General features: G+C 35.2%; 1 protein-coding gene across 4 annotated transcripts in view; it reads right to left on the bottom strand.

Moving 5' to 3' along the window:
* ROCK1 (Rho associated coiled-coil containing protein kinase 1) overlaps positions 1 to 26,416 on the bottom strand; it is an 87,165-nt gene that overhangs the window by 40,951 nt on the left and 19,798 nt on the right. For all 4 annotated transcript variants that reach the window (XR_001921778.1, XR_001921777.1, XM_018081100.1 and 1 more), the window contains exons 2-11: positions 14,652 to 14,733; positions 10,880 to 10,980; positions 9,923 to 10,060; positions 8,529 to 8,704; positions 5,646 to 5,730; positions 3,591 to 3,735; positions 3,173 to 3,311; positions 2,674 to 2,765; positions 2,342 to 2,501; positions 365 to 431 (exon numbers count right to left, since the gene is read on the bottom strand). Coding sequence is in view for 2 of the 4 variants with exons in the window: in XM_018081100.1 (XP_017936589.1) it covers positions 365 to 431; positions 2,342 to 2,501; positions 2,674 to 2,765; positions 3,173 to 3,311; positions 3,591 to 3,735; positions 5,646 to 5,730; positions 8,529 to 8,704; positions 9,923 to 10,060; positions 10,880 to 10,980; positions 14,652 to 14,733 (1,185 nt within the window). In the remaining 2 variants the exon portion in view is untranslated. The remainder of the gene's footprint in view (positions 1 to 364; positions 432 to 2,341; positions 2,502 to 2,673; positions 2,766 to 3,172; positions 3,312 to 3,590; positions 3,736 to 5,645; positions 5,731 to 8,528; positions 8,705 to 9,922; positions 10,061 to 10,879; positions 10,981 to 14,651; positions 14,734 to 26,416) is intronic.

Here is a 26,416-nt window from a genome sequence, read left to right as displayed (position 1 = left end):
CCAGACTTCATGGTTGCCACAAAGCTAGTGTGCATATCTGAGACAGACAAAACACTCTAAATATGCTGCACAAACACTTCGATATTTCTAAAGATAAAAACTTTGTGGAATCCTTTTCCACAAAAAGAGCAGGCAGTTTCAGCTATTTTATCCAATTCAGGACAACCTGTTATATAAAGTAAAATTCTGTTTTTCCAATAATTTTATTAGGCAGGCCATACTAAACATCTTGAAACTATTCATTGATTTCTCATATTTCAAACACTAAGATAATTTATGACATTTCTAACTCAAAACAGTTTATGTCCATATATGCAATAGTCTTTACTAGGACAAAACAAAGCTGAAAATCAGTGAGACATACCACACTTTTGTCCACAGTGGGGCCTGTTCTGTTATCATTGGAATTTTCTGCAGAGGCAGCTAAATATCTGCAAAAACATATTAAAAGTTATATTTGAAGAGTTGTTTAAAGGCAAGACTATGAAAAAACCCTAAAATAATACAATCATCCTAAAAGATAACCCCCAGATTTATTGCTCCAAAATGTGGATAACCAAATAGTAACATAATCATTTAAGCACATTTAACTGAAGAACTCGAATTATTATAAAAGGTAAAGTAGAAAGCTGCAGTAGGTCTGCAGAAAAAAGGATTTGTGCCAAATACTAATATAACCACTTTTCTTTTTTAATAATCATTAAAAAAAAATCTTTGCTTTCCTTGGTTACAACACTCTCATTGGCTTCCATCCCACAAATATTTACTCAGGCACTTATGCAGCAAGTAGCAAAAATGAAGCAAACTCTGCAGAGCTTGTGTATCTTTCAACAAAGTTACTAACAGTTCCACACACAAAAAGTTTGCCCTGAAGCCAGTGTTCTTATTTTACGTGTTTTCTAAAATTGCTACAAATTTCTATTCATGATGATTCTGAAAAGTCAGGTAAAGACAAATCACTATATTCAAGTGATTTTCTTGGCCTGATAACTAAACTGGAGAGAGTAAAGCATCTCTTAAGTGTATTAGATTATGTGAGGAAGAACTCTCCAACACATGAACTTTGGAAGATGATCATTTCAGACTTTGCAAGACAATCACACCAGCAGAATATTATAGGACAAAATTCAATTCTAGGCCAGCATTATAGTTCTAGTAAGCCTACAAAGTTATGATAGTATTTAGCAGCAGAGCTCTTCCATGACAGCAAAACCACAGTCACTTAATTCTCCAAATTCCTGATACTGTCCCCTAAAAGTGAAGATGGGGAGAGAAGAAATTCTGTTATTAACAAGCTTCTGTATGCTACTTCACCTTCTTGACAATATATCCCAAAATCTTTCTGCAAGCCAAATATTAAGACTTTTTAAAATTACAGACTAAAACAAGAGCAGCAGGTGAAATTCTTGAACTAACTCACACAACCTGTATGAAAAGCCTGCAAGTCCTTCTATGTCTCACTATGCAGAAAGCAACAACAAATCCAAGTCTTTGCAGAGATGGAAAGAATTTCACCACAGGCTTGGAAAAGTGTTTCCTCTTCTATGTAAGCATGAAAACCACATTTATTTCTTTTAAGGTTTTCCTATGCAGAAATGCTATTAAAACTAATAGCCTCTACCTGACATGGTCTAATGGAAGTTGTAGCCCATTTTAGGCCTGACTGACACTCACCGCAATTAAAAGCAGCTTTCAAAGTAAGAAAAGGTTATTGAGATTTTTGAATGTAGATATAGCTAACCACAGGGTCTACAATAATAATGATGGTCAAAAGCATGAATTAATACAATTTTAACTTTCAAGTAATAGTGAAAACTGTAAAGTATCACAATCTCACTCTGCAGTGGATGGGTACTTAAGAAAAAATTATAAAGCAGAAAGCAGGCAAGTAGGAAATATTTTATTTCTAGTAAGCCGAGGTTTAATTTATCACATGCTAAAACACAGATGTAAAGTATGGAAACTTCATCTACAGCTCAGGAACAGTAATTTGCAGTAAAATAAATGGACATTCCTACCCCTAATTCATGACTCTACATATACAATTCAGTGCTCTGCAGGTAACTCTGCCTAGTGGATTTTTCTTGCTTAGCTCCTGCAGCATTACTATATAATCTTCTCAAAGCAGAATAGGACATTCAAAAATACAGTGTGATATTTTAAGGTACTGATGCCTAGCAGCAGAGGTTGTCATTAACAAAGTACCAAAAGAGTGTAATTTATTAGTATTCTGAATTGTTATTAAGAATCCAAATAGACTTATATCTAAATACTGGTTGGTAAGAGTCAGAGAGACTGTTGACAAAAGAATACACCACGAGCTTGCTTTCTGCATACGTACCGACGGTTGCTGTAATACGTAAATCCTACGAAAGGAAGCTGGTTGCCCACAAATGCTTTTGGTATGGGAAATGTTTCTTCCTCTCCTTTGTCTTCTTCCAGATCATCAAAATTACTAGTGTCAATGTCACTACTTAAGTCAGGCACAACTGGTGCTACAGCTAGAAAAAATGCAAAATAGTATGATAATAATCATTATATTACTCAAGTGACTAAGAAACCTATTTCCTTGGTACAGAGTAAATAAAATTTTAAAGTCCTTTAAACAAAATACAGCAGTCCTTTTGCTAACATGATACATAAGTAAGCCAGTGAGAAGAGCACTATACTTACTGTCTCTGAGCGTTTCCCAAGCCCATTGATCATTTTTGAAGAAAAGGTGCCGTTTAATCTCTTCTACACCATTTCGTCCCAGTCTCACTTCCCTGTTAAAGACCAGTTTGGTTAAACATGTGAGATTACGTAAATTATTCTGAAGGAAAGACTCATTTTAAGGCATAATATAAGAACAAAGACAATGAAACACCCCTCAAACTATGGTAAGAAGTAGACATAACTCAAAAGTTTTCATAAGAAGATAACTACATGAGCATGACAGCTACATTTCAGAATACAGTCTGGTTTTAACTCTTGTCTATAAGAAGCTCTTCATCATGGACTGGTCAGGCAGCTGCCAAGTTGTTACACTCCATTCATGCTGAGACAGTAAGAATTTCACTTCTCTTGAGCAGTTTAAAAACCCACATAAAACAAATACGTATTTTCTTTCAACATGAGAAGAAATTGTCTTAGTGAAGGTTTACTTTTGTTTTGAATAAAATTTAAGTCTTACCTATCAGTTAAAAAGGCACAAATAAGGTTTTTTGCCTCTTTAGAAATGTCATTGTCATCAGGGAAAGTAAGGGAGTTCTTATGGTTCATAATCTTACTATACGTTCCAACCAAAGAATCTGCATAAAAAGGTGTATCCCCTGAAAAAGCAGAACCACAAAAGTTAAAAAGCAAAGCAAAAGTATTATAGATTTGCTTTTTAATATATGAACTACAAATCAAACAATGTAAGCAACCGAGTGAATGAGAGGCAAGGCCAAATGTTTAAGAACTGTGATTGAATTTTTCTAGAACATATTCTGTAAATATCAGGATTAGTAAACCACAGTTTATGTCAAAAGAGTAATAAAGTTGAAAACAACTTTAGTTTTTAAGTTTGGTTAAGCAGTGTAGTCAATTCTGATTTTCCTACTACTCACCTACAAGCATCTCATACAAGAAGACTCCAACTGACCACCAGTCACATTCTCGCCCGTAGTAACCATCGCCTCCCTGGGACTTCAGTACTTCAGGAGAGATATAGTCTGGTGTTCCCACAGCTGTATCACATCGTACCATACCTTCCTACAAAGAGCAGGAAAACACACAGGCCCAAATATAAGATCCAAAATTGCAAGTACTTTCTGAGAGTTTATGCACCCTAAGCAACATCAACAGATCTACATCAATTTTTGTCAACAAACATTCTTTTTTGAACGGGTATTTTAATATTTTTAAAGTCTAAACTGCTACATCCAGAACAAACCACCAGATCTGTCAAACACAGTGAAAGTTACTTTAAAAACTTCTGTTCATATCCAAGAAATACTGAGAATTGCACCTAGGCCCATCACACACTGTTCATGCCAATATAAATGTGTCATATACTGACAGGATGTACTGTAAATAGCGAAAGTTCCTCTGTTAGCATAAATGGGTCAACATCAGGGATTTTGCTGACAGGAACAGAAGAAGTACAAATTTTTTGCCTCTGACTCAATATACTTAATGCCAGGAAGACTAAATGTAGACAGGGCTTTCAAACTCTAAGTAGATAGGTTTTGAAACAGGTAACAAGTGAGAAGAACATTTGACGTTCCTCACGCCCCTGAGAAAGGGCTGGCAGATCTGAGAGCAGTCACACTGGAGCTGTCATCCAGAATGCTGAAGCTGCAACCATGCACACTTTTCAAGTGCCACTAAGGCACTTCTGAAATAATTCTATGCCATCCCTAGAAATGGATCAGTAGAAAAACTTGCATTAAAATATATAACTAAGTAAATAAAACAAATATTAATTCAGTGTTGCATGTGCAGCAAATCCAGAATGCACCTAAATTAAGCTCCTGTGCTGAGCAGCTTTTCTTCTACAGAGTAACCTTTCTCTTTCAAAACACTAGAGGAACCAAGACTAGGCTCAAGACTCATAGGCCAGCTTTGTTCAGAGCAGTAAAAAATCTAAGGTGTTGTTGACATGAGTTTACTTCAGTGATGCTAATGTACAGCAAAGTTTTGCAACATTTTTTCTATTCTTTTTTTGCACATACAGCTTAAGCAGCAGGATAATGCTTTTCTGTATTTCAAAAGTCCTCATTGTTAAGAACATTATCAGTCAAAAATAACTCTATATTAAGCCAAAATAAAGCCAAATTTTGTGTCAGCTATTCTACTGAAGTGGGCTGTTAGTGAGAAAACTTCTTGAATTTGTACATGTAACCTGCATTTGGTTTTCACTGTGGCCTTTAATTTATAGCAAAGCAGCCAAGTACAGTAATTTATTCAAAGCTCCTGGAATATGATGAGAATATAATATACATATTACACTGACTCTACTAAGTACCACATATTTCAGATTGTTTTCCTCAAATATACGTGCAGGCTGACACAAACCAATCAGTTTTGTGTAGGGAACAACAGTGCTTCGTGGTATGTGAAATATTGTTGCAAAATATTTTTTTAATGACCTCAGGACATATTTTTAAAAAAGAAATAATTCTATGACACCTGTTTCCTTCAGATTTTTCCTTGTGCTATGTCAGCATGTGGCTAATAAGTACAACTGGTATTCAGCAACTTGCACATCAGTTTTGATTCTCTCATTACTGACACACTACATAAAAATCATCTCACTTCTTCTCATTAACTTTTCATAACCAAAGACTTAAAGAAATAACCCTGAGGATCGAGAGACAATCAAAGGTTTGACTTCAGAAACTTTCTCTAGAAATCAGTACTCGAGGCACCATTTCTGCATTTTAACTTGTCGTTGAGTAAGATCCATGAATCACAGGATCACAGAATGGTTTGGGTTAGTTCCAACCCCCTGCCATGGGTAGGGACACCTTTCACTAAGACCATGAAGAACAGTAACGGGAACAGAGTGGAACTTTCAACTCTCCTCATCTAGCTGAAAAGTTTTCAGCATATTTTCTTTTCACTTTTAAGTATGTTTTCCTTTCACAAACAGAAAAGTGAAATTACAAACATATGTTTACCTTGTTCATCTTCATACAAGTACCAAAATCAGCTAATTTTAAATGACCAGCTTTATCTAGCAGCATATTATCAGGCTTCACATCTCTGAAACGAGAAAAACATATATTTTAAAAAGTAAATAAATACATCAATTGAACTTACTAAAACAATAGAAGTCAACTGCCTTTCAGATGCAACATTGCAAGGAAAACCAGCAACATTAAAGCACCACCACTACCTCCATTTTTTTTCTGTTTTCTCTAAGTATCATGTCCAACACACAGATTGCTGAACTACAGCATTTTAAAAAAGTAAAACAGATGTGAGAACACAGCCTTAAGTCTCCAAATTTAATAAATCTAGACATCAATCTTGAACCTCAAGTTCCAAAAAAAACACTCACTGGTTGAAGTATGAGTGAGCTATCTCAAATAGACATTGAAAATATAACTTCTCTGTACCACCTCTATTTTAAGGGAATAACTTAAGAGATGTCATTTTCAGAATTCTATTAATGTGAACAACTATTTTCCTGTGACTGAAAAGCGGTATTAAGTATTGCCTTATACCCTTTTCCACAAAGTACTTCCATTATAGAACAGAAGTTTTCATAAAGTAACTGGTAAAGTGCAGCATGGTGATGTTACTGAATATACCAAAGGAGAATTATCAAGACAGCATAACATGAATTTCAGGAAAAAGTATATTTCAAAGACCTCAAAGAAGAACTCTGGCCATGACTGTCAAATCAAATGTAGTGCAAATGTACCAGTATATTCAGAGAATAATTTTGTTCGTGAGGGATTTTTGTAAGACTCTCAGTTAACTGCCTGACCAAAGTATAGCTACCAAGTTAGATGCAACTTCAAAGTTATATTAGCTTACTCAGGATAAAATCCAGGCAAGTTCTGATTTTTTTCTGAGGACAGAGATTCCACAACGTCTTCAGGACTCTCTTCCACTGCTTGACCTCCCTCATAGTCGAGAAAACAATTCCTAGTGAATAGCTAGATATTCCCTTGCTGCAACTTGTGTCATCCATTGCCTTTCATCTTTTTGGCATGCAAATACAGTCTGGTTCCACCTTTTCTAAAAAGTCCTGCTGGGCAGCTCATGAGTGATGCTTTCTGTCTTGCCTGAACACTGCTCATATTGTGAATGAAAACGTAGTGCTAATCCCTAGTATGAAACTTCTGAGGAATCGCTGGTAGCTGACTGTTGGCTGGACAGTACAATCCTTTGTTCTACCTATTCAAACTGCACCTTTCTAGTCTGGCTACATCTACAACCTTGCTAAGACAAACAACACACACTGCTCTCCCCTCATCAGTGAAGCCCATCATCACAGAAGGCAATTGGGTTGGTAAAGCATGCTTTACCCTTATAAATTCATGGCTGTTTCCAATAACCTTCTCATCCATGTGCTTAGATGGTTTCCTGAGAATTTAATCTGACTGCCCTTACGCTGACTAGCCTGCAGCTCCCCTGACCCTCTGCTCCTGGCCCTTCTTGGGGCAAGACAGGTGTGCCATTTGCTTCCTTCCAGTCATCAGGAATCTCTTAATCACCGCAGCCCTCCAAAGGTGACAGAAAGCAGTATCATAAGGCTCATGGCCAGCTCCCTCATGACCTTTGGCACATCCCACCTGCTGCCTTGGACATGTGCATGTCCAGTTTGCATAACTGGGACCCAGACTGATCTTCCTCTGCCAGAGTAATGCTTCACTCTCCCAAGCTCTGCCACTAGGCACAGGGCCCTGACAGTCCTGAAGGCAGATCCTACCAATGACGGCAGAGGCAAAGGTGGAAAAGTAATTTCCATGTCTTTTGTCACTCTGTCCCTGATCCCTTGAGCAGTGGGCCCACATTTTCATCAGTTTCTTTTCATTCCTCAGAGTTGAACAGATTAACTCCAGTGGAAAAGAAATTCAAAAATCTCTGTTGGTTTCAAAATAATCCAAATTTTCACGAAAAAAGCTTGCTGTGCTGCAGGCAACTTCTAATGCCTGCTTTCTAAAGCTTGTAATACACATGCACAAATGGTTCATTCAGTCAGATAATTTATCCATTAGATGCAGCATAGCTACATAATTAATGATGCTCTAGATCCTACTCAAGCAATGGATTAGTAGTTTGTTTTGCTTTGTGTTTGCTTTTTTGCAAAAGCTTACATGTTTACACTGATCTTGTGACCAAATTACAAATTGAAAATTTATAAACTATAGAGTATACTATAGGCTACTCAAGCTCTTCCTGTATTTTCTGTTGAAAAAATTACTCTTCTGCTCCCAGTTAATGCAATTAAAAGCTAACAACAGATACAATTTCAAATATCAAAAAGAAAACTTCTCTACCTATCTGAGAAGTGACTGCATTTCACTTCAGGGCAAGTGCAGATGAAACTAAGCTAAGTCCCTTTGCTCTGCATCTCAATTTTGCATCTTGCCCCTTACAAGAAAACATATGGTTGGGAGATTTTCCTCACATTGTTCACAGATTCTTGTTTCATGGGTCCCTGAGGCTTCAAATGCCTAGCAGAGAATTAATAATTCCTAACAGTGGATACTACTGTGATCAAATTCCCAAAACAGCTTTTTCTAATCAAAAGAAAAGAGCTATTTTGGGGCCAACATGCCTGTACCATTTTTATTCTTGTATCTCTTGGTACAGTGGAACAATTTTATTACTACACTGGCCTGCTGAAAGCCTTTACTTTGACTGTATCTCCTCAGATTTTAAAGTTTCTGACGGCAAGAACTTTTGAAGCTGTAAGATAGAATAATTATGAAATAATAATGAAGTACTAACATCACAAGTATTAAAACTGCCTAAACAAACTGAAGTCATTCTGGCAGCACCAGGAATAAAACCTCACCATGTAACAACACTTCTTAGTTTCTCACCTGTGTATAAAACCCATTGAGTGAATTGCATCTAATGCAAGTACAACTTCAGCAGTGTAAAATCTGGCCCATTTCTCTGGAACATCGTAGTTACTCATTAAATTCACAAGGTCCCCACCAGGCATGTATTCCATCACCATGTAAAGGTAACGGTCATCTTGGAATGCATAAAATAACTGTAAAAAGCAAATAAACAAAAAATAAGTCACTGAATATTCCAGTTATCTTTAATGTTTTGCTTGTCGGAAATCAAAGGCATTTCTGCACAAACTGATTTACAAAGCAACAGAATTGCTACAACTACTGAATCAACTCTGCATCATCTTGCAGATCTCCTAAAAATAAATTAACCTCCAGAGTGCATTTCAGACAGATCTTCCATCCCTTTATATTACAATGGGAGAAGCCGAGTGCTGGTTACAAGTTAAGGTTAGTCAACTTGACGTAATAAATCTTGAGATCAATTCAAAGAATGTTTATTACATAAGAAGGTAAAATGCTTCTTTCTCACTAGGATGGTACTTGACAAATATGCAAACATGAAACTGTGTTCCAAACATCTGCCTGATTCTATTTGTATTATCACTAAATGTTTATTTTTCTATTGTCGACATATTTATTGTATAGAAATTGAGCCTAAATTCTATACAATTAAATAAAAATATTTCCCTTAAATTTGTCAATGCTCTGTTCAACAGAGTAGACTTAAGTCTCTTAACTTAAAATTTTATGAAATTCATAGAAGTTTTATTCTGAACAATCACACCCAGACAGACAGGAATGCAGTAACTTGATTTAGATAAATCTTGAATGAGATTGTATAATTCCAACCTAACAAAAGAATTTATATGCTTAAGGGTAAGAACAGTTTAAATTAACAAGTTGACGTGTGCACACAATGCATGATTGGTTCAGGCACGCTCCTTAGAACCTCAAAGGCAGCACTGCTTCCCAAAAAACTGTCACTGACATGAGGGAAATGATAAAACTGAAATGAGGGAAAAATAACCAGAGCAGGCACAATTTGCAGTCAAAGATACACAAAGAAATTAGAATATACGGAAGCTGTGTCTTAAGCATATCTTTCTGGTATGCTGGATGCCTCAGAGAATTACTACAGAGCAGACTCACCAATATATATCTGGCAAAGAGCTTTAATAATAAACAGAATAGCTTAACATCTTTTAAATGTTGTGACAAAATACAGTTTTGAAGCAAGTGTAGTATCCACTGTTTTGTACAGCATTCCTAATGTCAATAATGTATTTCCCTAACAGACCAATAAAACAAGGGACTTCGAAATGCAAAAAAAGAAAACATGCAATTCCAAGTTATGCAATGTTGTAACCAAACTATTCTATAATGAAAATATTTGAAAAAGAATATCACTATACCTGAACAACCCAGGGACTATTAGCAAAAGCCATAATATCCCTTTCTTCCCAGAAGAATGCAGAATCTGACCTTTTTATCATCTCAAATTTGCTCAGAAGCTTCATAGCATACACTCTCCTTGAGGATTTATGCCTTACCTATGAGGACAAATGTGACATGGAACATATTAGTTTGCCGTATTAACATATAAAGAACATCACTGAAAACATCACTTTTCCTGCTTCACTATTCAACATGTTCTATAAGACTCTTCACATTTTTCTAAAGGATTATATACTGTAGGCCTACAAAATAATTACATTCCATTATCTGACAAAGCACTACTTTTAAAATACTTGCTGGAACTATTCAACATAGAAGTCCATAGGCATAACAGTTGCTTATGTAATTTGCACGTGTCTTTAAAAGGACAAATATTGGCACCTGTTAAATACTACAAAGTTAAAACTACAAGCATTTTCCAGAGTTTGTTAGTAGATGTGCATACTTCCTGCCAGATTTCCAGTTTCTTCCATCACCTCTCAACTAAATAAAGCAGGATGAACAAGCCTGGTTGCTAACGTCATCACAAACAACACACATCTCTCATGTGTGAGAACTATGTCCACAAAAATCTGGTGCAGTCCCTGAACTGGCAGAAACTCTTCTAGTCCTTAAGACTTCTTCAAGTGTAAAGAGTGGTAAAGGCTAATTTTCTTGATTATGAGGAACAAACATTCAATTTTATTTTAACAGAGAAGAATGACTACAATGCAGAGCAAGTACTTGTGCACTTGGACAGTACTGAAAAATTACATTTTCAAAAGCATTTCCATGAGTTATTAAGAAATAAAATTTCACCGAGCTAAAGGCTTTAATATCATAAAACTGCATCTTCTGAACCCTGTACTCAGAAACAGATGCATGAGCAAATACTACAGAATACAGTCAAATGCACAAATAGAAGCTTAACTTACCAACTGAACCTCCCCAAATGCCCCTCTGCCGATCACCTTCACCACTTCATAGTCCTCAGCTTTCATGCGCAGATCTCTCATTTTATTTACCGTGTCTTTATCTACATAGAACAAAATTCACATTTCTTATATAATCAACTTCATTAAACCCAGTCATCTAATTTCATTTTTTCATAGTTTTTAAGAAGAAGTACTGCTCAAAGAACCTACTGAAAAGTTCTCTGCAGAATACATGACCTCATTCTCATTACCACAGTAACCAAAACCTGACATAAACATAATGCAAGGACTCTACTGTACAATCACACTGCAGATCTTAATTTAGGAATTTATTTAAAAATTACTACCTGCAAAAAAAAAAAGCTATACAAAAATTTCATATCCAGCATGATCTTGCTGTAAGCTAATCAGTATAAAAAGATTATTTCTGAATAAATATACAATACATTTGGGAAAGTATCAGAAAATACACTACAAGAAACTTGAAAAAATATTTAAAAAAAAAAAACTTTCACTTTTCTGCACTTGTATGATTCCTAATACTAAAAAAGAGTAGATTTTAATTTAAAACATGCAGTGGGAATCATTGCAATTATTTATATAAACCTGTCATTCTATAAACTACAATAATTTACAAACTCCCAGTGGGCAGATATTCTAATTCCAAATTTGGTCAAAGATTAAAACAGTCTATTTTAATCCATGTGGGTCAACACTGGCATGAGATTACGTAGAAAAGCTTCATGCTTCAGTATTTCTAAAAGCAAGGAAGTTCTACTAAAACAGATATGCTTCTAATAAATTATGCAATGATATTTTATTTTCAAAAATAATATTCTAGGCCTAAAAGTAAAGTTTAGAAAGAAATAAGGACAGAGGAAGAGAAAGGAGGAGAAATCTAATTTTTTTAAATTATTAAAAAATGATGAGGCAGACGACAGAAAATTGCCATTAGATTTCTACCTACACAGGCCACAATTTAAAACAAAAGCAGCACATGTACAATAAAAATTCAGTAAGATTTTATTACCGTAACAGGAACAAACATAGTTTTGTTTGACTAAATACACTGTGGCATTACTGTCTAATGTAAAGCCAACCCTTTACAATGCAGCATATCACTAGCTGATTTCAATAAATTACAGTAAAATTGCAAATTCTGACAAATTCTTTCACACAAGGATCAAAATATTCAGTAATTCAAACAAATAATGCATTGCCTTATTTGCCCTGGTGAAAACTGACCTATAGTAGAGGAGGAACAAGACTGCACAAAACCAAAATGCAGCAACTCCCATGACAGCAATTTTCTAGCTATTGTTAACTTACTGCCTAGTAATCTCACAACAGGAGGTTCAGGTTCACCACTTCTGAACAAACAGCTTGACATTGGTGCAAAAGAAATCTAAGCACAATATGAATCCTTTAAATGGTATTTAATCACAAGCCTCACCTGTGGACAAAACAGAACTGAGGAAAATACATCTGAAGGGCAATCTAAGCTAAGGATTTTTAAATAATGTAAACCAGGCTTGTGAGCAGTTGCAAATTGAAATTTACTGTTTGATATATATATATACAGACTAATAGTCAACTATCCTCAGACAATATGCATTAGTAATAACAGTGTTGGAAATTTGACCTCCACATTCTAAGTCTGTTAAACAAGGTTTATCAGGCTGCAATACATTCAAATAGGCAGTTCCTTATTTCCCAGAAACAGTGGAGGACCCGGGCAGCTCATGCTGTATGAAGAGGCTGGATGGCTCCCTTGGCAAAAAAATCACTTTCTCCAACTTGCTCTAAAGTTTGGTTATAAGCTTGGATTCTGTGTTGAAATGAACTGAGTCTCTGCTGCAAATAGGGCTCTCAGCTATCTTTAATACTAAGTTCCTTATTCTTTTAATTCTATATGGTAGAAAATTAATAAGGTTCTACCTTTGAAAAAATCATCCTCAAAACCTCTGCCAGTAAAAGCAGATTTTGGAGGTTCCACAAATATACAATGTAATTTAGAAACAAGTAAGAGAGGATAAAGTCAATCAGTCTATAACATAAAGGAAGCAAACTCCCATTTTATTTGCCACCTAGAAACTTATTTTAAACTTCTACAATAATGGTGCAAACTGGACCGCTAGTACTGCAAAAAGACATTTTAAAGTCTTCCATTAGAACTAAAATAAACATGAAAATGTTGATTTTTTAACAGAAGTTCAAGGCAAATTAGACTTGACAGTTCCCTGTAAGGCAACTACTTGCACATCCACAGCTCACTTTCATATTTCAGCAAATAGTGCAAGATTAATGTTCTAAAGGTGGTTTTAAGTGAAATAGGATGTTCTGTTCTCCACCTTCATATTACTTCAGGTCATATCTTACAACACAGTATATAATTTATTCCTACAGATATTCATCATCAGACTGTAAATGTAAGTTTTCTTTCACTCAGCCCCAATTGCAAAAGTGAAGCTTTCTGAGACTCACTAATAATTTCACTATTCATAAAAATTACATTCAAATTATCTGATGCAATGAGTATTTCCTTGCCTAATACAACTTCTCTTTTCTCCAAGAGTTTCACCACACCTTCTCAGTAAATAACTGAGTATACAAATGTGCATGTAACTCAGTGTATGGTATCAAATACAATTTGAACTGTGAAAAGTTAAACAGAACATTTGAGCTTAGGCTTTTCAACAACCAGCTTACGTGTAACTGAGCCATCAACTGGATTTAGTGGACTCATAAATTCCCACAGATGGAGAACAATATAAAATAAACCCCACAAATTCACTATCATAGCTTTCAGTTTCACAAAATAAACTATTTGAAAAAACCCCGGAAACAGAACGAACACCGACATAAATTACAGTAAAGCAAAGACAAAAATTATTTTAGTCAAATTACTTTATATTTGCCACAAAAATATAAAAATCTAATAGTATTAGCTTAATTTCAAGGTTTGCCCATTTAGTCCATAGGAAGGAGCAAGTCTTGAATCAGCTAACATCTCTGACATGATTTCCAGAATTTGTCTGTTTGGCAGCCTTTAGAAATGACTTAATTTTTAACTGCCTTTTTGGGTTTTTGTTTGTTTGTGGTTTGTTTGCTTGTTTTAATTACAAAAAATATGGAACTATGACTTCTATTAAAAACATCAACTTTGTTAGTTTAAAATGCTATTATAGAGTAGAATGTGCAGGAGATCTGGTAGTGGACAAATACAGAGTAAATACAGAGAATTCTGCAGACACATCAGCTGAATATACAAGTAAATACAGCAGCTATGCAGTATAAGATATTCATGTAAAGAGACCTTTTATACTTAAAAAAAAAGTTTACAAAAGACATGCTCTAGTCTGTGAACAAATTTTTAACACAATTTCTTGACACTCCATGCATCATTGTGATATTTTACTGGTAATTGTTTATGATATACTAGTACATGAAATTAGAAAGCAAGTTATGGGAACCCAGAGAGTTGCCCTAACAAAAACAACAGGCCTTTCTCTTAAAAGGCTTTGTGCCACTGCAGACAATGCCATTTACAGGGGCAACAGATTAGACATTCAATCATTCAATGCCCAGTGAATCAATGCAGGGGATGAGATTTGCACAGGTAGCTGTCAGCTCTCACTGGGAAATAAATAAATAATCAGACTCTTAAAACAACTTGCAGCCCAAAACTTAATTCACCCCAAATCCCCAGCTGCCTTCCAATAAGCTAGAACCACTTTTTTCTTTTTGATACTTATAGACATTAAATACTTACATCTGTTTAAGAAGTTATCAATGTTTTTGTTTTTTCTTAAGGCAGGAAAATCCAAGTCATATACCAAAGCATCTAATCCATCCTGAAAAACAAAACAAAACAAAACAAAAACCAAGCAAAATTAAGAATTTGGAAAAATAATTACACATGCTGCTAATTGAAGAGCCAAGATAAAGAAACAGTTGTCCCTGGTAATTTTCCATACAAATCATTCACATTTATTTAATGATTCAGTGAGCAGTTACATGAAACAGCTGTTCCTCCTTCATTTCCATTGGACTCTTCAAAGCTTAATTCCCTTCCATACCAAAACAAACATAGTTCTATGAATTACTAATTACCTTAATTAGCTCCACACCTACATGAAAAAAATTATTTTTTCCAAACACAAAAAGAACAAATAGCAGTTTTAATGCTATTAAACTGCATTCATCAATATTAAAAAGTTCAGTAATATTAAACAGTTCACCAATATTAAAAAGTCGCAAAGTATCACACAGTAGGGACTTGAATGTGAAATGGCAACTGGTAAATAGGACAATGACAGTAATTTATTTTGGAGAGTCAACCTCCCACATTTTATTCACTGAAATCAGTGGTAATTTTTATGAACAAGATATTGGCTTTATACCTTCCAACTTAAATCTAGGAACGAACAGCCACAAGCCCATCTGGCTTTGCTACCACGGAACATAACCCTATGAAAAAAACAAACGCCACCGAAAAAACCCTCAGAAAAATACAACAAAGAAGAAGACGGTTTTAAGGTCTTGCTAAGTGCCAAACACTTCCCGACTTAAAGGCTAAGTCTAAATTTGTCAACAGGTATACATGATTCTTCAGTGGACAGCATCTTCTTGGAGAAAAACTAAACCTGGTCATTTAGCTAAAAACAACAAATTTGGTGTCTAATGAAAAATGATCAAGTATTCTAGGGAATTACAAAACAAAGAATTAAAGAGCATTAGGGAATCTTCTCTCCCAGCTAAGTACTGTTTAAGTGACAACTGCAAAAATAAAGAAGGTCATAAAATACAAACTGATGGATGTTAACAGTATGCCAGAGAAGTACTGCTATTTACTTGTCCAATTCATAACTATGTGCCTATGCTATCTATCATTAACTTGTTGGAAGTGAGATATTAGACCAGAAATATCTTTCATCTGATCAGTTCAGATCTGATTGGACCTTATTTGACTGTTTTCAGCTTTTAAAGGATTTTTCAATCCTTTTTTTCAGGATTGAAACCTGATCCATCAGTCTTTGACAGCTACATATATCAAGTAACTACGCCTAAAGAAAAGCTAGAGCATAAGTTTTTTGAAAGCTTATTTTCCATGAATATATAATTGAGAACACATTTGATCCAGATTGAAATAATAGTCTTTGATCCCTCACCTCAAATTCAAACCTGTTGTTCCCCCTCACTCTTCAGGAGACTTTTGACTATTAAAAAAAATCAAATGCTAGCAAAATCAAAATTATTTATAGGCTTGCAGTCCTCTCTTTTAAAGTGTGCAAGATAGAAATTATTTACTTCAGATATAATGAGAATGAGCAGTAAAATCATGCTAGAATTTGAAAACAGGTAAATACAAGGATAATCATAATTACTTTAAAGGCTGGATATTATTAAATTTGTCAACTTCACAAAAATATTCCTGTTTTAAGTTATCTCTCCACACAGTGGCTCATTTTGACCTATGATGAAAATTATACAACTCAAGAAAAGTATCACAGTATTTTCACTGCTCTAAAATACAGTCAGGTTTTGCATCTTGAGTGTGTTAAAGGATTGTCTTTTTGGACTGAAACTGATGATGAAAAATGAAAGCAAATGGCAATGAAACAACATTTAACGGGTCAGTAATAAGAGAGTAAGAAGCCAAGAACAGCTCAAGACAGATGTAGAAGTAAAGCTATGAAGGGTAAGTCTAACTTAGCAAGAAATACTTTGTAAACTACTCAAACACCTTTTCCAAAGATACACAGTAAATATCCCGGAAATCCATGGAAGAATTTCAATTCTCTGGTAAAGTCAGTAGAGAACCATCACCGCTTGCACAGCAGTACAAAGTACACCGGTAGCTTCTGTGCATTTATCTCCATGCTGTGAGAAACAGCAGGCAAAGAACATCCACAAGAGTACCGGGTCACATCCAGGGATTTTTAAAAGTAGATTAGTGATGGTGATGAACTGTCAAAATCTGGGGTCCGATCTGCCCTGAAGCCTTCAAATCTGTAGAGTCAATCAATTTGTCCATGGACATGGCTAACACAGAAAACACGCACGTCAAGCAGAAGCACTAAATTCTCAAAAGCCTGGTTTGCTCTGGAGCTGTGCAATTACCTGCTTCAATTCAGGGCTTGCTTCAAAAGCCAAAATTCTGTCTTTTTCTTTATAGGAGGGAAGGTTTTAAACACCAAATACAAAAATACAGGAAAAACAGGAATATATAGAAATTTTTAACATCAATCTTTCATTTGTATCATACTTTTTCTTTCAAAATGCTAAAATATAAGTCCACGCCAAAAGAAGCATGAAGTACAGAGAGTGTCATGGTTTCCTTGGTCTCTCAAGCATGCTAGGTATTTTGTTGTGCTTCTTTTTAAAAGTTCTAAAATAAAGATGGAAAGCAGTATACAAATTCACTTTTAACAGACAAAAGGAAATTTCAATACTGTTTAATTCAGAATTCACCATATACAATGTTTCCTGTTCTGTTCTTCACCTTTCAGACCTTAGGTATGAACCCTAGCAAGTAAAACACTTAACCAAAAACCTCTGAAATACAGATTTAAGCTACTGATCTCACATTCATTTCAAATCACATTTCAAGATCATGCTAACAACATCTAAGGAAGCTACATGCCAAGAGTTGCTTATTTTAAAGGCTCTTCAAGAATCAGCTCCCCTTCTCTAGAGTTTCTGGAGAATAAACTACCCCGGCTCAAAACCTTCATTAAAAACAGTAAGGGTGGGTGGTGTCCCTATAATAATTAAGAGACCTGTAAATCCTCAACTCTCAAAATAATTAATTTCATCAATTGAAGTATGTTTCTGAAGAAAAAATAGCATAGTATTATTTTAGAGGTGGACTGCAAATACAAGACTAAGCTTAAGGTAATTTTACAGAATTGTGAATAATGGAAGTAAAATATTTGGGATACCTAGTGTTTAACATGAAACAGCCTTTCTATTTCACTTACATTAGCTAAAGCAGAACTTGGGTATGCTACAAGCTGTCCCAGTGCAAAGGGAAATAGAGAAGCATGGCTATTTTAAGTGGTATCACTGGTGAACAAACAGGGAGGAGTACAGAAGCTCAACAGTGAGAAGGTAGTGCTGGTTGAAAGTGGTGCAAGTCAGAGACCCAGGAATACACTGCGGAGGTGTAGCTATAATGGCTAGGAGAAAAAGGGCAAAGATCAAATGAAAAGAGACATGATCATTATTGTCAATGGCTGCAGAGACAACTCATCTCTCAGCTTTCTTGATTTCACCTTGCTCGATCTTTCAATGTCACCTGACTATTTTCCTAATACAGAAAGGAAGATCTTTTCTTCAAGACCTCTAAAAGCCACACCCTCCTCCTCTTAAAGAAAAAGGATACTAAAACATCACTATAATAGGCAACCATAGGCAACCAGTTTCACGTGCTTTATTAATATAAGAAAGCCTCATTTTTATGAAGGACTTTTTCCCCACTTGGACGGTTTCCATGTACTTTTAGTATTTATCTTCTTTATATACAGTACATTTTGTACTTCTTAGAAACACATACTGTGGCTTAGATGTATTTTCAGCTAATGCTAAGTTCTACCTTATTCTGTCACTACAGAGCAATTTTCTCATTTAGCTTTGAGGTCTACGCAGATATTTTCCTTTTAACAGTTAAATTAGATTACTAAAATAAATTGGTTTATAAAAGCAAACATGTGACTTCCATTTACATGGCAACAGTATTTCAGAGGTGACTGAAAAGGAACAGAGAAAAAACTTCTCTTATAGTGTCCTTCACTCAAATAATTTCATGGTCTGATACAGTCTTTTCTATATCACACTTGTTCAATGAAATCATCAATAGTTTCATAATCTATTTAAAACTCTCCATTTTATTATGAAATTAAAAAGAGGCATACTAGGGAGCCATTACAATATGCAGAGGGTTCTCCCATACAAACCAAACATTCCCACATATACTGTTGGCTTCATTTCATTCACCACTACACCACACTTACAAGTTAAAAAAGAATTAGATATATGGAGTAAAATCAAAGGTCAGTCTGGACCCATGTACTGCCCCTGGAAATGACAATAACGGTGTCTCAGAAAGAGGATTACAAGCAAGTCCAGCATACAGTAGTACTGCTCTGGTGTTTTGCTATTAACTGAAATATCTGCTTAATTTTTATAGTCCCTGTATACTAAATGGGTTCTTTCACAAAACTAGGCATTATAAATCAAAGCTAGTTCAACATTCAATAACACAAGTACAACAAGATGAGAGGTTTTTCTCTCATGCACTCACTCAACATTCATCAAGGCTGAATTTTACCTATCACTTTTAACCACCCAGGCACCACCAAGTATTAATTTCTTTTCTGGTTTGCTAGATCTTTAACTTTTACTACTCTATCATCATTAATTAATCATTATTCACCATTTTAGATCCCTTATGACTGTGAAATACCACACACCTGTTAGACTCCATTACTGATCTGTTTTTTATACACTGATCACCAGCCTTCCATTCATTCATCTATCTGACAAAAAGCTTAAATGAAGAGCCTCATCAAAAGCATTTTGTTATCCTCATACTCAGCAATTACTTCAAGGAACTCCACTAGGTTTGCAAAGCATGACTTTCTTCCACAATACCAGAGCTGGCTCTGTCCCATCACACCTGTTGGCTCACTGGTGCTGCTACTGGGCCAGGGGCTCCTGCATTAATTACAAGATTTTTTTTCTTCAACAGAAAAAAAGCAAAAAAAAAGCTATATATTGACCATCTTCCTTACTACTGCTGTCAAAACAGTTTTAAGCACTAATGTAGATAAACACTACAGTTATACACACACTTACTTGCCTTAATGAGACACAATCAGGTACAAAAAAAGATTGATAAACATCAAGCAGTCTCAGCAATCTTCCTGTTTGTGTCATTTTGTCCCAAAAAAGTTTCTAGCACCACTTAAACCTTCAGAGAGAAAAACCAGCATTAACACTGTAAAAAAGCATTCCACTATGGAAACTCCTTTAAGTTTCTTTATGAAGAAATGAGCACAAAGATTTCCTAAGGTTTTTCTAAAAATAGAGAATACTATAACATAAAATTATCATTAACACACACATCAACTATACAATCTATTAACACTGAATTTCATAAGTTGTTACACTAACTTCTTATCATTAGATTCATCTAAAATGTACTGATTTTCTTCAGTTTGACTTAAGCAGTCTCACATTAACTGGATTTTTCCCCAAATTTTAGTCTACACCTATTTCCAAAGTTTTATGCATCGAACTACCAGTCCTACCATGACTATACTAGGCTTCCTCACTCTGCAGCTACATTCCTTAATCTCAAAACTAACTACAGTTATGTAATGGTTTTATTCAGATGTATGAGTTAATGCAATTTTATAGCAAAATTTACTGCTAGGATATTTCAAAATACAGTCCATCAACCTACTCCAATTCAGCAAAACAGATTATCTCAGGATTCATAAGTGACATAAAGTAGAAAATACAGTATATGATCTACAATATCAGCGTACAATTATAGCATCTTCTTATTTTGAAATGTTACTCCATACACATTTCATTATGACAAAGTATCATCTAGTGTAAGCATATAATAAATAAAGATTTATTAAATGTGGTTGAAACTTTGTTGTTGAGACACTTGGTTATTTTAATATTTATCCAGCATTCAAAGAACTAAAAAAAAATACTTAATGGGTATTACCAGCATACAAAATTTGCATTCCTTGGATGGACAGGCAGTTACCCAACTTAAAACTCTTTGCTACTTTTCCTTTTTTGGAGAGACCAAAGTAAGTCTTAAGATCTAAAACTCTTAACTATCCATATTTTAGTTCCTTGTATTGTAGCCATTTTCCTATTTCTACAGTACTGTAAGCTTCCCCCCATACACTAAATCAACAAACCTGACTGATCCTGAATTGCATGTGTCCATCCTAATTCATAATAATGCCCTGTCATACATAAGTGATCTTTTTGGTCAACTGTCAAATCCTGAGAGAGCATATTTAAGAGCTACAAGTGGGAAGCTAGTCATTATGGCCTATTTTCAAACTTGGATGAAAAGTAATACCTCAACTCTATTTAAAAAGAGTTTTTTTGAGCTGTTTGAATTATCAACAATGACTCTTACCACCTGAAGCATCTCCTAAAATAAAGTAAAACAAAATGCAGTGCAAATCTGTGAAATCAGCTCACATGCAGTAGGCAAGCAAGAGTAGTGTCAGGATCCACTACACACACCATTCGAACCAAACGTGTAGGTAACGAACCTACACATCTCAGTCTTTCGCTAAAACTGGGGGCAAGTCATAGATCCTTCAAACCAGAGCACTTCTCTGTCCCCTGACTAGATTCAGGAATCTTGAATTAACAGATCTGTTCTGAATGACACCTATTCAAGGCACTATTTTATGCCGGAATTATGGAAAGTTGACATTGTCTAAAGATGCATTCCAGAAAATGTATTTCAGTGGGGGCTTTCTTCCCCTCCAAACTCAAAATTATAACAATATATTACAACACTAATTTCACTATGCTAGCATATTTTATTGTGGTTAATAGTCTTTACATACAAACGTTAATTTATTACATTAGTGGTTTATTATCTCAATTTAGTGTTGCATCTTTAGGAACAATTATCAGATGAAAAACTAGAGTCTTCAAGGAAGATGAAGAACATAGACCAAAACAGCACTAAGAATATATTTCAGTAAAATCTATGGAGTAATAGGTACAATTTCATTAGAAAATAGTTCAGGAAGATATGAAACAGGAGTAAAAGCTGATAGCCATGAAGTCAAATTATATTAAATTCACAGCAAGTAAGATTTCTGGATATTTGAAGCTTAATTTCCTTGAAAGTGGTTCACTTGCATTGGTTGATATGTTCTGTGGGCAAGTTTTACAAACCTCAAAGCTTCTATACCAAAGGTGGCAAATTCTGCCATCAATTAGAATACTTAGATTAAAAGACTAAATCAGCTGTAGAACTATCTGGAGGGCTACAAAGAAAATAAGAAAATAGATAGCCTACTTTAGGTTTAAATGATTTATCAAGCCATGTTTGTCTAACACTAGAATTAAATGACGTGTAAGTACAGCTTCTTAAAGCTGCCCTTTTCAAGAAAACTGTATTAAATGTGACGAACGCAAGTACACTTATATATTATTTAAATAAATATATATTTAAATAGCGTTAAAAGAAGAAGAAGTACTGGTAGTTAAATAACTGACTGATGTTTATCACCACGGAAGCAGCATTCCACAGCCACTGCAGCACTTGGGCATTAGGAAATGCCTCATAGGTCTAGAGTTCCCCGCTACTGTAACAACTGCAACTGGAGATGAGCGGCCAACCTGACACACCACAAGGTAACACTATCCACAGAAACATTTCCTGGTGGAAAAAAGTGACCTCTCAAAGTTCTGATATTCATCAAAAACATAAGGCAAGCCCTGTCCCCTCACCTAAAATGTAAAGTAACTACTTAGGCAAACTTTTTAGAAAAGCCAAATGTCACTTATAGATGCCACATCAGCAAACGGCCTTTGACATCCCCACAGCTTTCCTGGTTGTCCTGGGAAGGCAGATTCTTCCCCAGTCAGCACATATAGATCTACTGCTTCCAATTTAGGAGTCCTAAGGTTTTCATTTTAAACATACACACTTAAAAATACCAATTCAGATCAACGGGAGTTAACACCCTAAAGAACACTCACTAGAAAGCAAAAGTAACATGGATAAAAATTAGCAGTATGGATGCAAATACTGGTACATAATTTCCCTTCAATAAAATGGTACAGGACAGATCAGAGATATGAAAGAATGAAAACAAACTGGTCCAGTCCCAGCTCAAAAGTCTAAGGCTTCTTTTTGCAGCAGCCTGCAAGAACTCAGGTAAAGACATCGATGAAAAGAAAGAAACTGTATAATTCCATTAAGAAATAGTGGCATTCAGCAAAGGAAACAGAACCCCCTCCACATCTGCTGCCTGGGAAAGTGCTGTCTGCCAGATTTTTTTCCAGGCAGGTATCCATGAAACCAGACTTCAGGAAGTAAGCCTTAGTCAGTTGGACAAGATGCGAATTAGCAGGACACCAATACGTTCATAAGAACTATTGCAAATGACATAAATAATGAAATAAATAAAAGCTCTTGTAAGAGCTGTTAAATACGTAAAGCAATTTTAGATCTCTTAGGTTAATACGCTACGGTAAAACTAGAGTAAGTTCTCCAATCGATAGCTTAAATTGCTGCCCCTAGCTCTCCCACCAGACTTTTGCCTGAAAAGTGTTACCTTCACCATGAAAAACAACCAAAATAAAAAATTACCAGCGAAGTTTCCAATATAAAAAGTCAGTAGAAAGGTAACTAATTTTTCTGTAGAGCAACAATGCCTCATCAGCTATACAGTACCTGTTGTCACCTGACCTGGACTGTTTGCTGCAAATAAAACTGTGTGCTAACTATAGCTGTAAAAAATAAGATATAAAACAATAAAAAGGCAAGTTCTATCTTTAGCCTTGACAACTCAGTCTCTGGAGATTATATTAGTTCAAGAACTATGCTTTAGAAAAGACTCCAACAAGGTATATCAAATAAAAAAAGAAAAAACAACCCTCTATTACTAGTAATATTATCCAGCCCACAAAAAAAAAAAAAATAACACAGTGAATGGAAACGGAGGCTGGACAAACTGAAAGACAAAAAAGTACTTAATTTTTTAAACAGAAGGCAGACAATTAATTGAATAACTTTCCAAGAAAGAGTGAGAACATCCTAATTTTTCCAGCAGTCTGGAAATACTGCACAAAATCTCCCCTTCCCCACCACCAAAAGGCAAATTCTTCCCTAAAACTCTGGAACAAGTCAAAACACTTTCACAGTTAGAGGTGAATAGCCATGCCAGAAGTCCAAAAATGAAGTATATGAAACAATTATACTAAAAAAACACTGTAGGAACTGAAATAGTAATTGGTAAAGCAACAGGCCTTTCTTTAGTGTCACATGCAAACCATGGTCTGCAAAAGGAAAAATATGGGAAGTTGAGCACAACTCAAGCAAAGGATCAACTCTGAGAAGCTTCTCTGATTGCGCAATCTCCGGTCAGAGCTCAAGCTCCATTTCTGCAATAAACATTCCAGCACAAGCGATCCCACGTCAAGTAGACATTTGAAATATGCAACTAAACAAGAACTTCACACTATTTAAGAATTTCTGCATCATTATGATGTTTTGCAATGCAAATTCTAGTAAAGCCCGTAGATTTCTTTTTCATTTATTGATTAAAAGAAAAACTTCACTTTCGATAAAACAGATCTCTGTATACATAAAACCAATGTTTTTCTATATTTATTCTTTTTTCCATGATGAATATAGCCATAAGAATGACTTTCAACTAATGCTGTTTTTTAAAAAAGGTTATAAAAATTCCATGAGAATTATTTTAGATATAGACAAGTTATTTCTACTGCCAAGTATTACGATTTCTCAGAATTGACAGTATTTTGTTACTAACATGAACAAAACAGCAAGTTTTTCACATTTCTGGGGACTTTGCACAGCTAATATAGAACAAAGCAATTCTGCTAACAGATTGTTTTCAGATTCCAGAATCCAATGAATTAAATTTACAAATTTATAACTTTAAAAAACATGCTTTTACCCACTACCTTTAGGCAAGTTAAAAAAAGTTTGATAACGACAAAAAAAATTATAATAGGTACAGACAATGCTGTTAGTAACAATTTTTATTTAATACTGGATGCTTAAGTGTATTTTCAAGCCACTAATAGTGGCTAATTTGAGATCAAGAAATACTTTGATTAGAGAAGTTGTCAATGTCCCATCCCTGGAAGTCTTCTAGCCCAAGCTGGACAGGGCTTTGAGTAACCTGGTCTAGTGGAAGGTGCTCCTGCCCACGGCAGAGAGGTTGGAACTAGATGATCTTTAAGGTCCCTTCCAACCCAAACCATTCTGTGATTCTACGATCTAAACCCAATCTCTTCTAAGCACTCTTTTTACCCTTTCTGACGCCATAGCAGAGTCATGACAAAAATCCTTAATGCTTTGGACTGCATATGAAAAAACAGGGGTTTAACTACAAAATCAAAAACCTACATGAAAACATGGTTCCATATTTAAGTACTGAAATGACAGAACAGAATCAAAGCTGCCCATAGGAACTTAGGGTGGCTTTTTCCAATTGCAAGTCTCTGACATGATAATCAGTAATGATTTTATCAAAGGTAACACTGCAACAATACAAGCCAGCTTATCTGGGATGGTCAAGTACAGTATTTCAAGACTAGAGGAAGAGAAGAAGTATTAGAAATTCATTAGAGTATACAGCACTTTTTAATTTCAAAGAAGCCCAAAGATGTTGTGATTTATCTTGTTTGCAAGTTTCTTTAGGGACATGCAAATAAGTTTTCTGTGCTCCTTTCAAGCCTTGAGACTACAGTCTGAAGGAAACTAAAGACGCTGACTTCATATATCAAGAAACAAAGTTTTCCCAACATTTCCATTCAGTTGCTCAAGCATAAGATACACATTTCTAATACACTTGCTCAAGCATAAGACACAGACAGTAGAATTTCATAAAACAGTGGTATTCAATGTTTAGAACACTGGGTATTTTCACCAAGCTTTTATACTGCTATCATAGGGATGAAAAATACTAAAATGCTAAGAAATAACTGAAAAAGCAACTTTTCCAGCTTCATTGAAATGAAAGAGTAAGTCAACTCTTCCTTAATACTAGTCTTCCTGCATAACACTTCAGAACTTGGGAAAAATGTCCTCTCAGCCACAGAGGATGCATACTGACATATGTACTCCAAAGGCATGGCTTTCTTTTGGATTTAGAAGATGGCAGAAAACAAATCTTAGTCCAAGAGGAAAGAGAGCCAGGGTTGTCTGGACCATTGCCACTACCACGGAATCCTGTCAAAGTCTCTCCTGCCTGTCCTTACAAGGGAGCAAGGCTGAGCTTGGGCTGATTAACTTAATCTCTACAGGAGATGAGGGCAAGCAATATTTTTGTCACACCATAAAATCCTGCCATGAAACAAATCAGAGCACACTAACATGACATTTTCTGTTCCTCCTTCCCACAGACCATTCCGAAGAGCTGTCATTTAGCTTCTCATTAAGCAGAGAGCAAAACTGATGACAATGTGTTTTCTACAAAATAAACCAAAAGCTTATGAAAGGATATTTTTTACTTGCATCCAACTTTTATATGATTTTTTTCCCCAGCATTTGCTTCACGAAAGCATTTTTCCAGTAACTATTTAAAAAAAAAAAGTAATAAAAAAAGCACTAGTTTGTTGGAAATCTACATGAACTGAGGGACTAGAGATACATAGTGTATGTGTGTGTGTGTGTCTGTGTCTGTATAAAAGTATTTTAAAAATAATAGTTAAAAAGCCATGTCAAGTCAGGTCAGGTAGTATCTACTACTTCCCATTCTTATAAACTCTATGTTTGTA

Source organism: Manacus vitellinus, unplaced genomic scaffold (genome assembly GCF_001715985.3).
Source record: "Manacus vitellinus isolate BGI_N305 unplaced genomic scaffold, ASM171598v3 scaffold_1_pilon, whole genome shotgun sequence".
In the NCBI taxonomy this organism is placed as follows: Eukaryota; Metazoa; Chordata; class Aves; order Passeriformes; family Pipridae; genus Manacus; species Manacus vitellinus.
The sequence above is the reverse complement of the archived record's forward strand: the minus strand, read 5'-3'. Positions and strand labels throughout refer to the sequence as shown.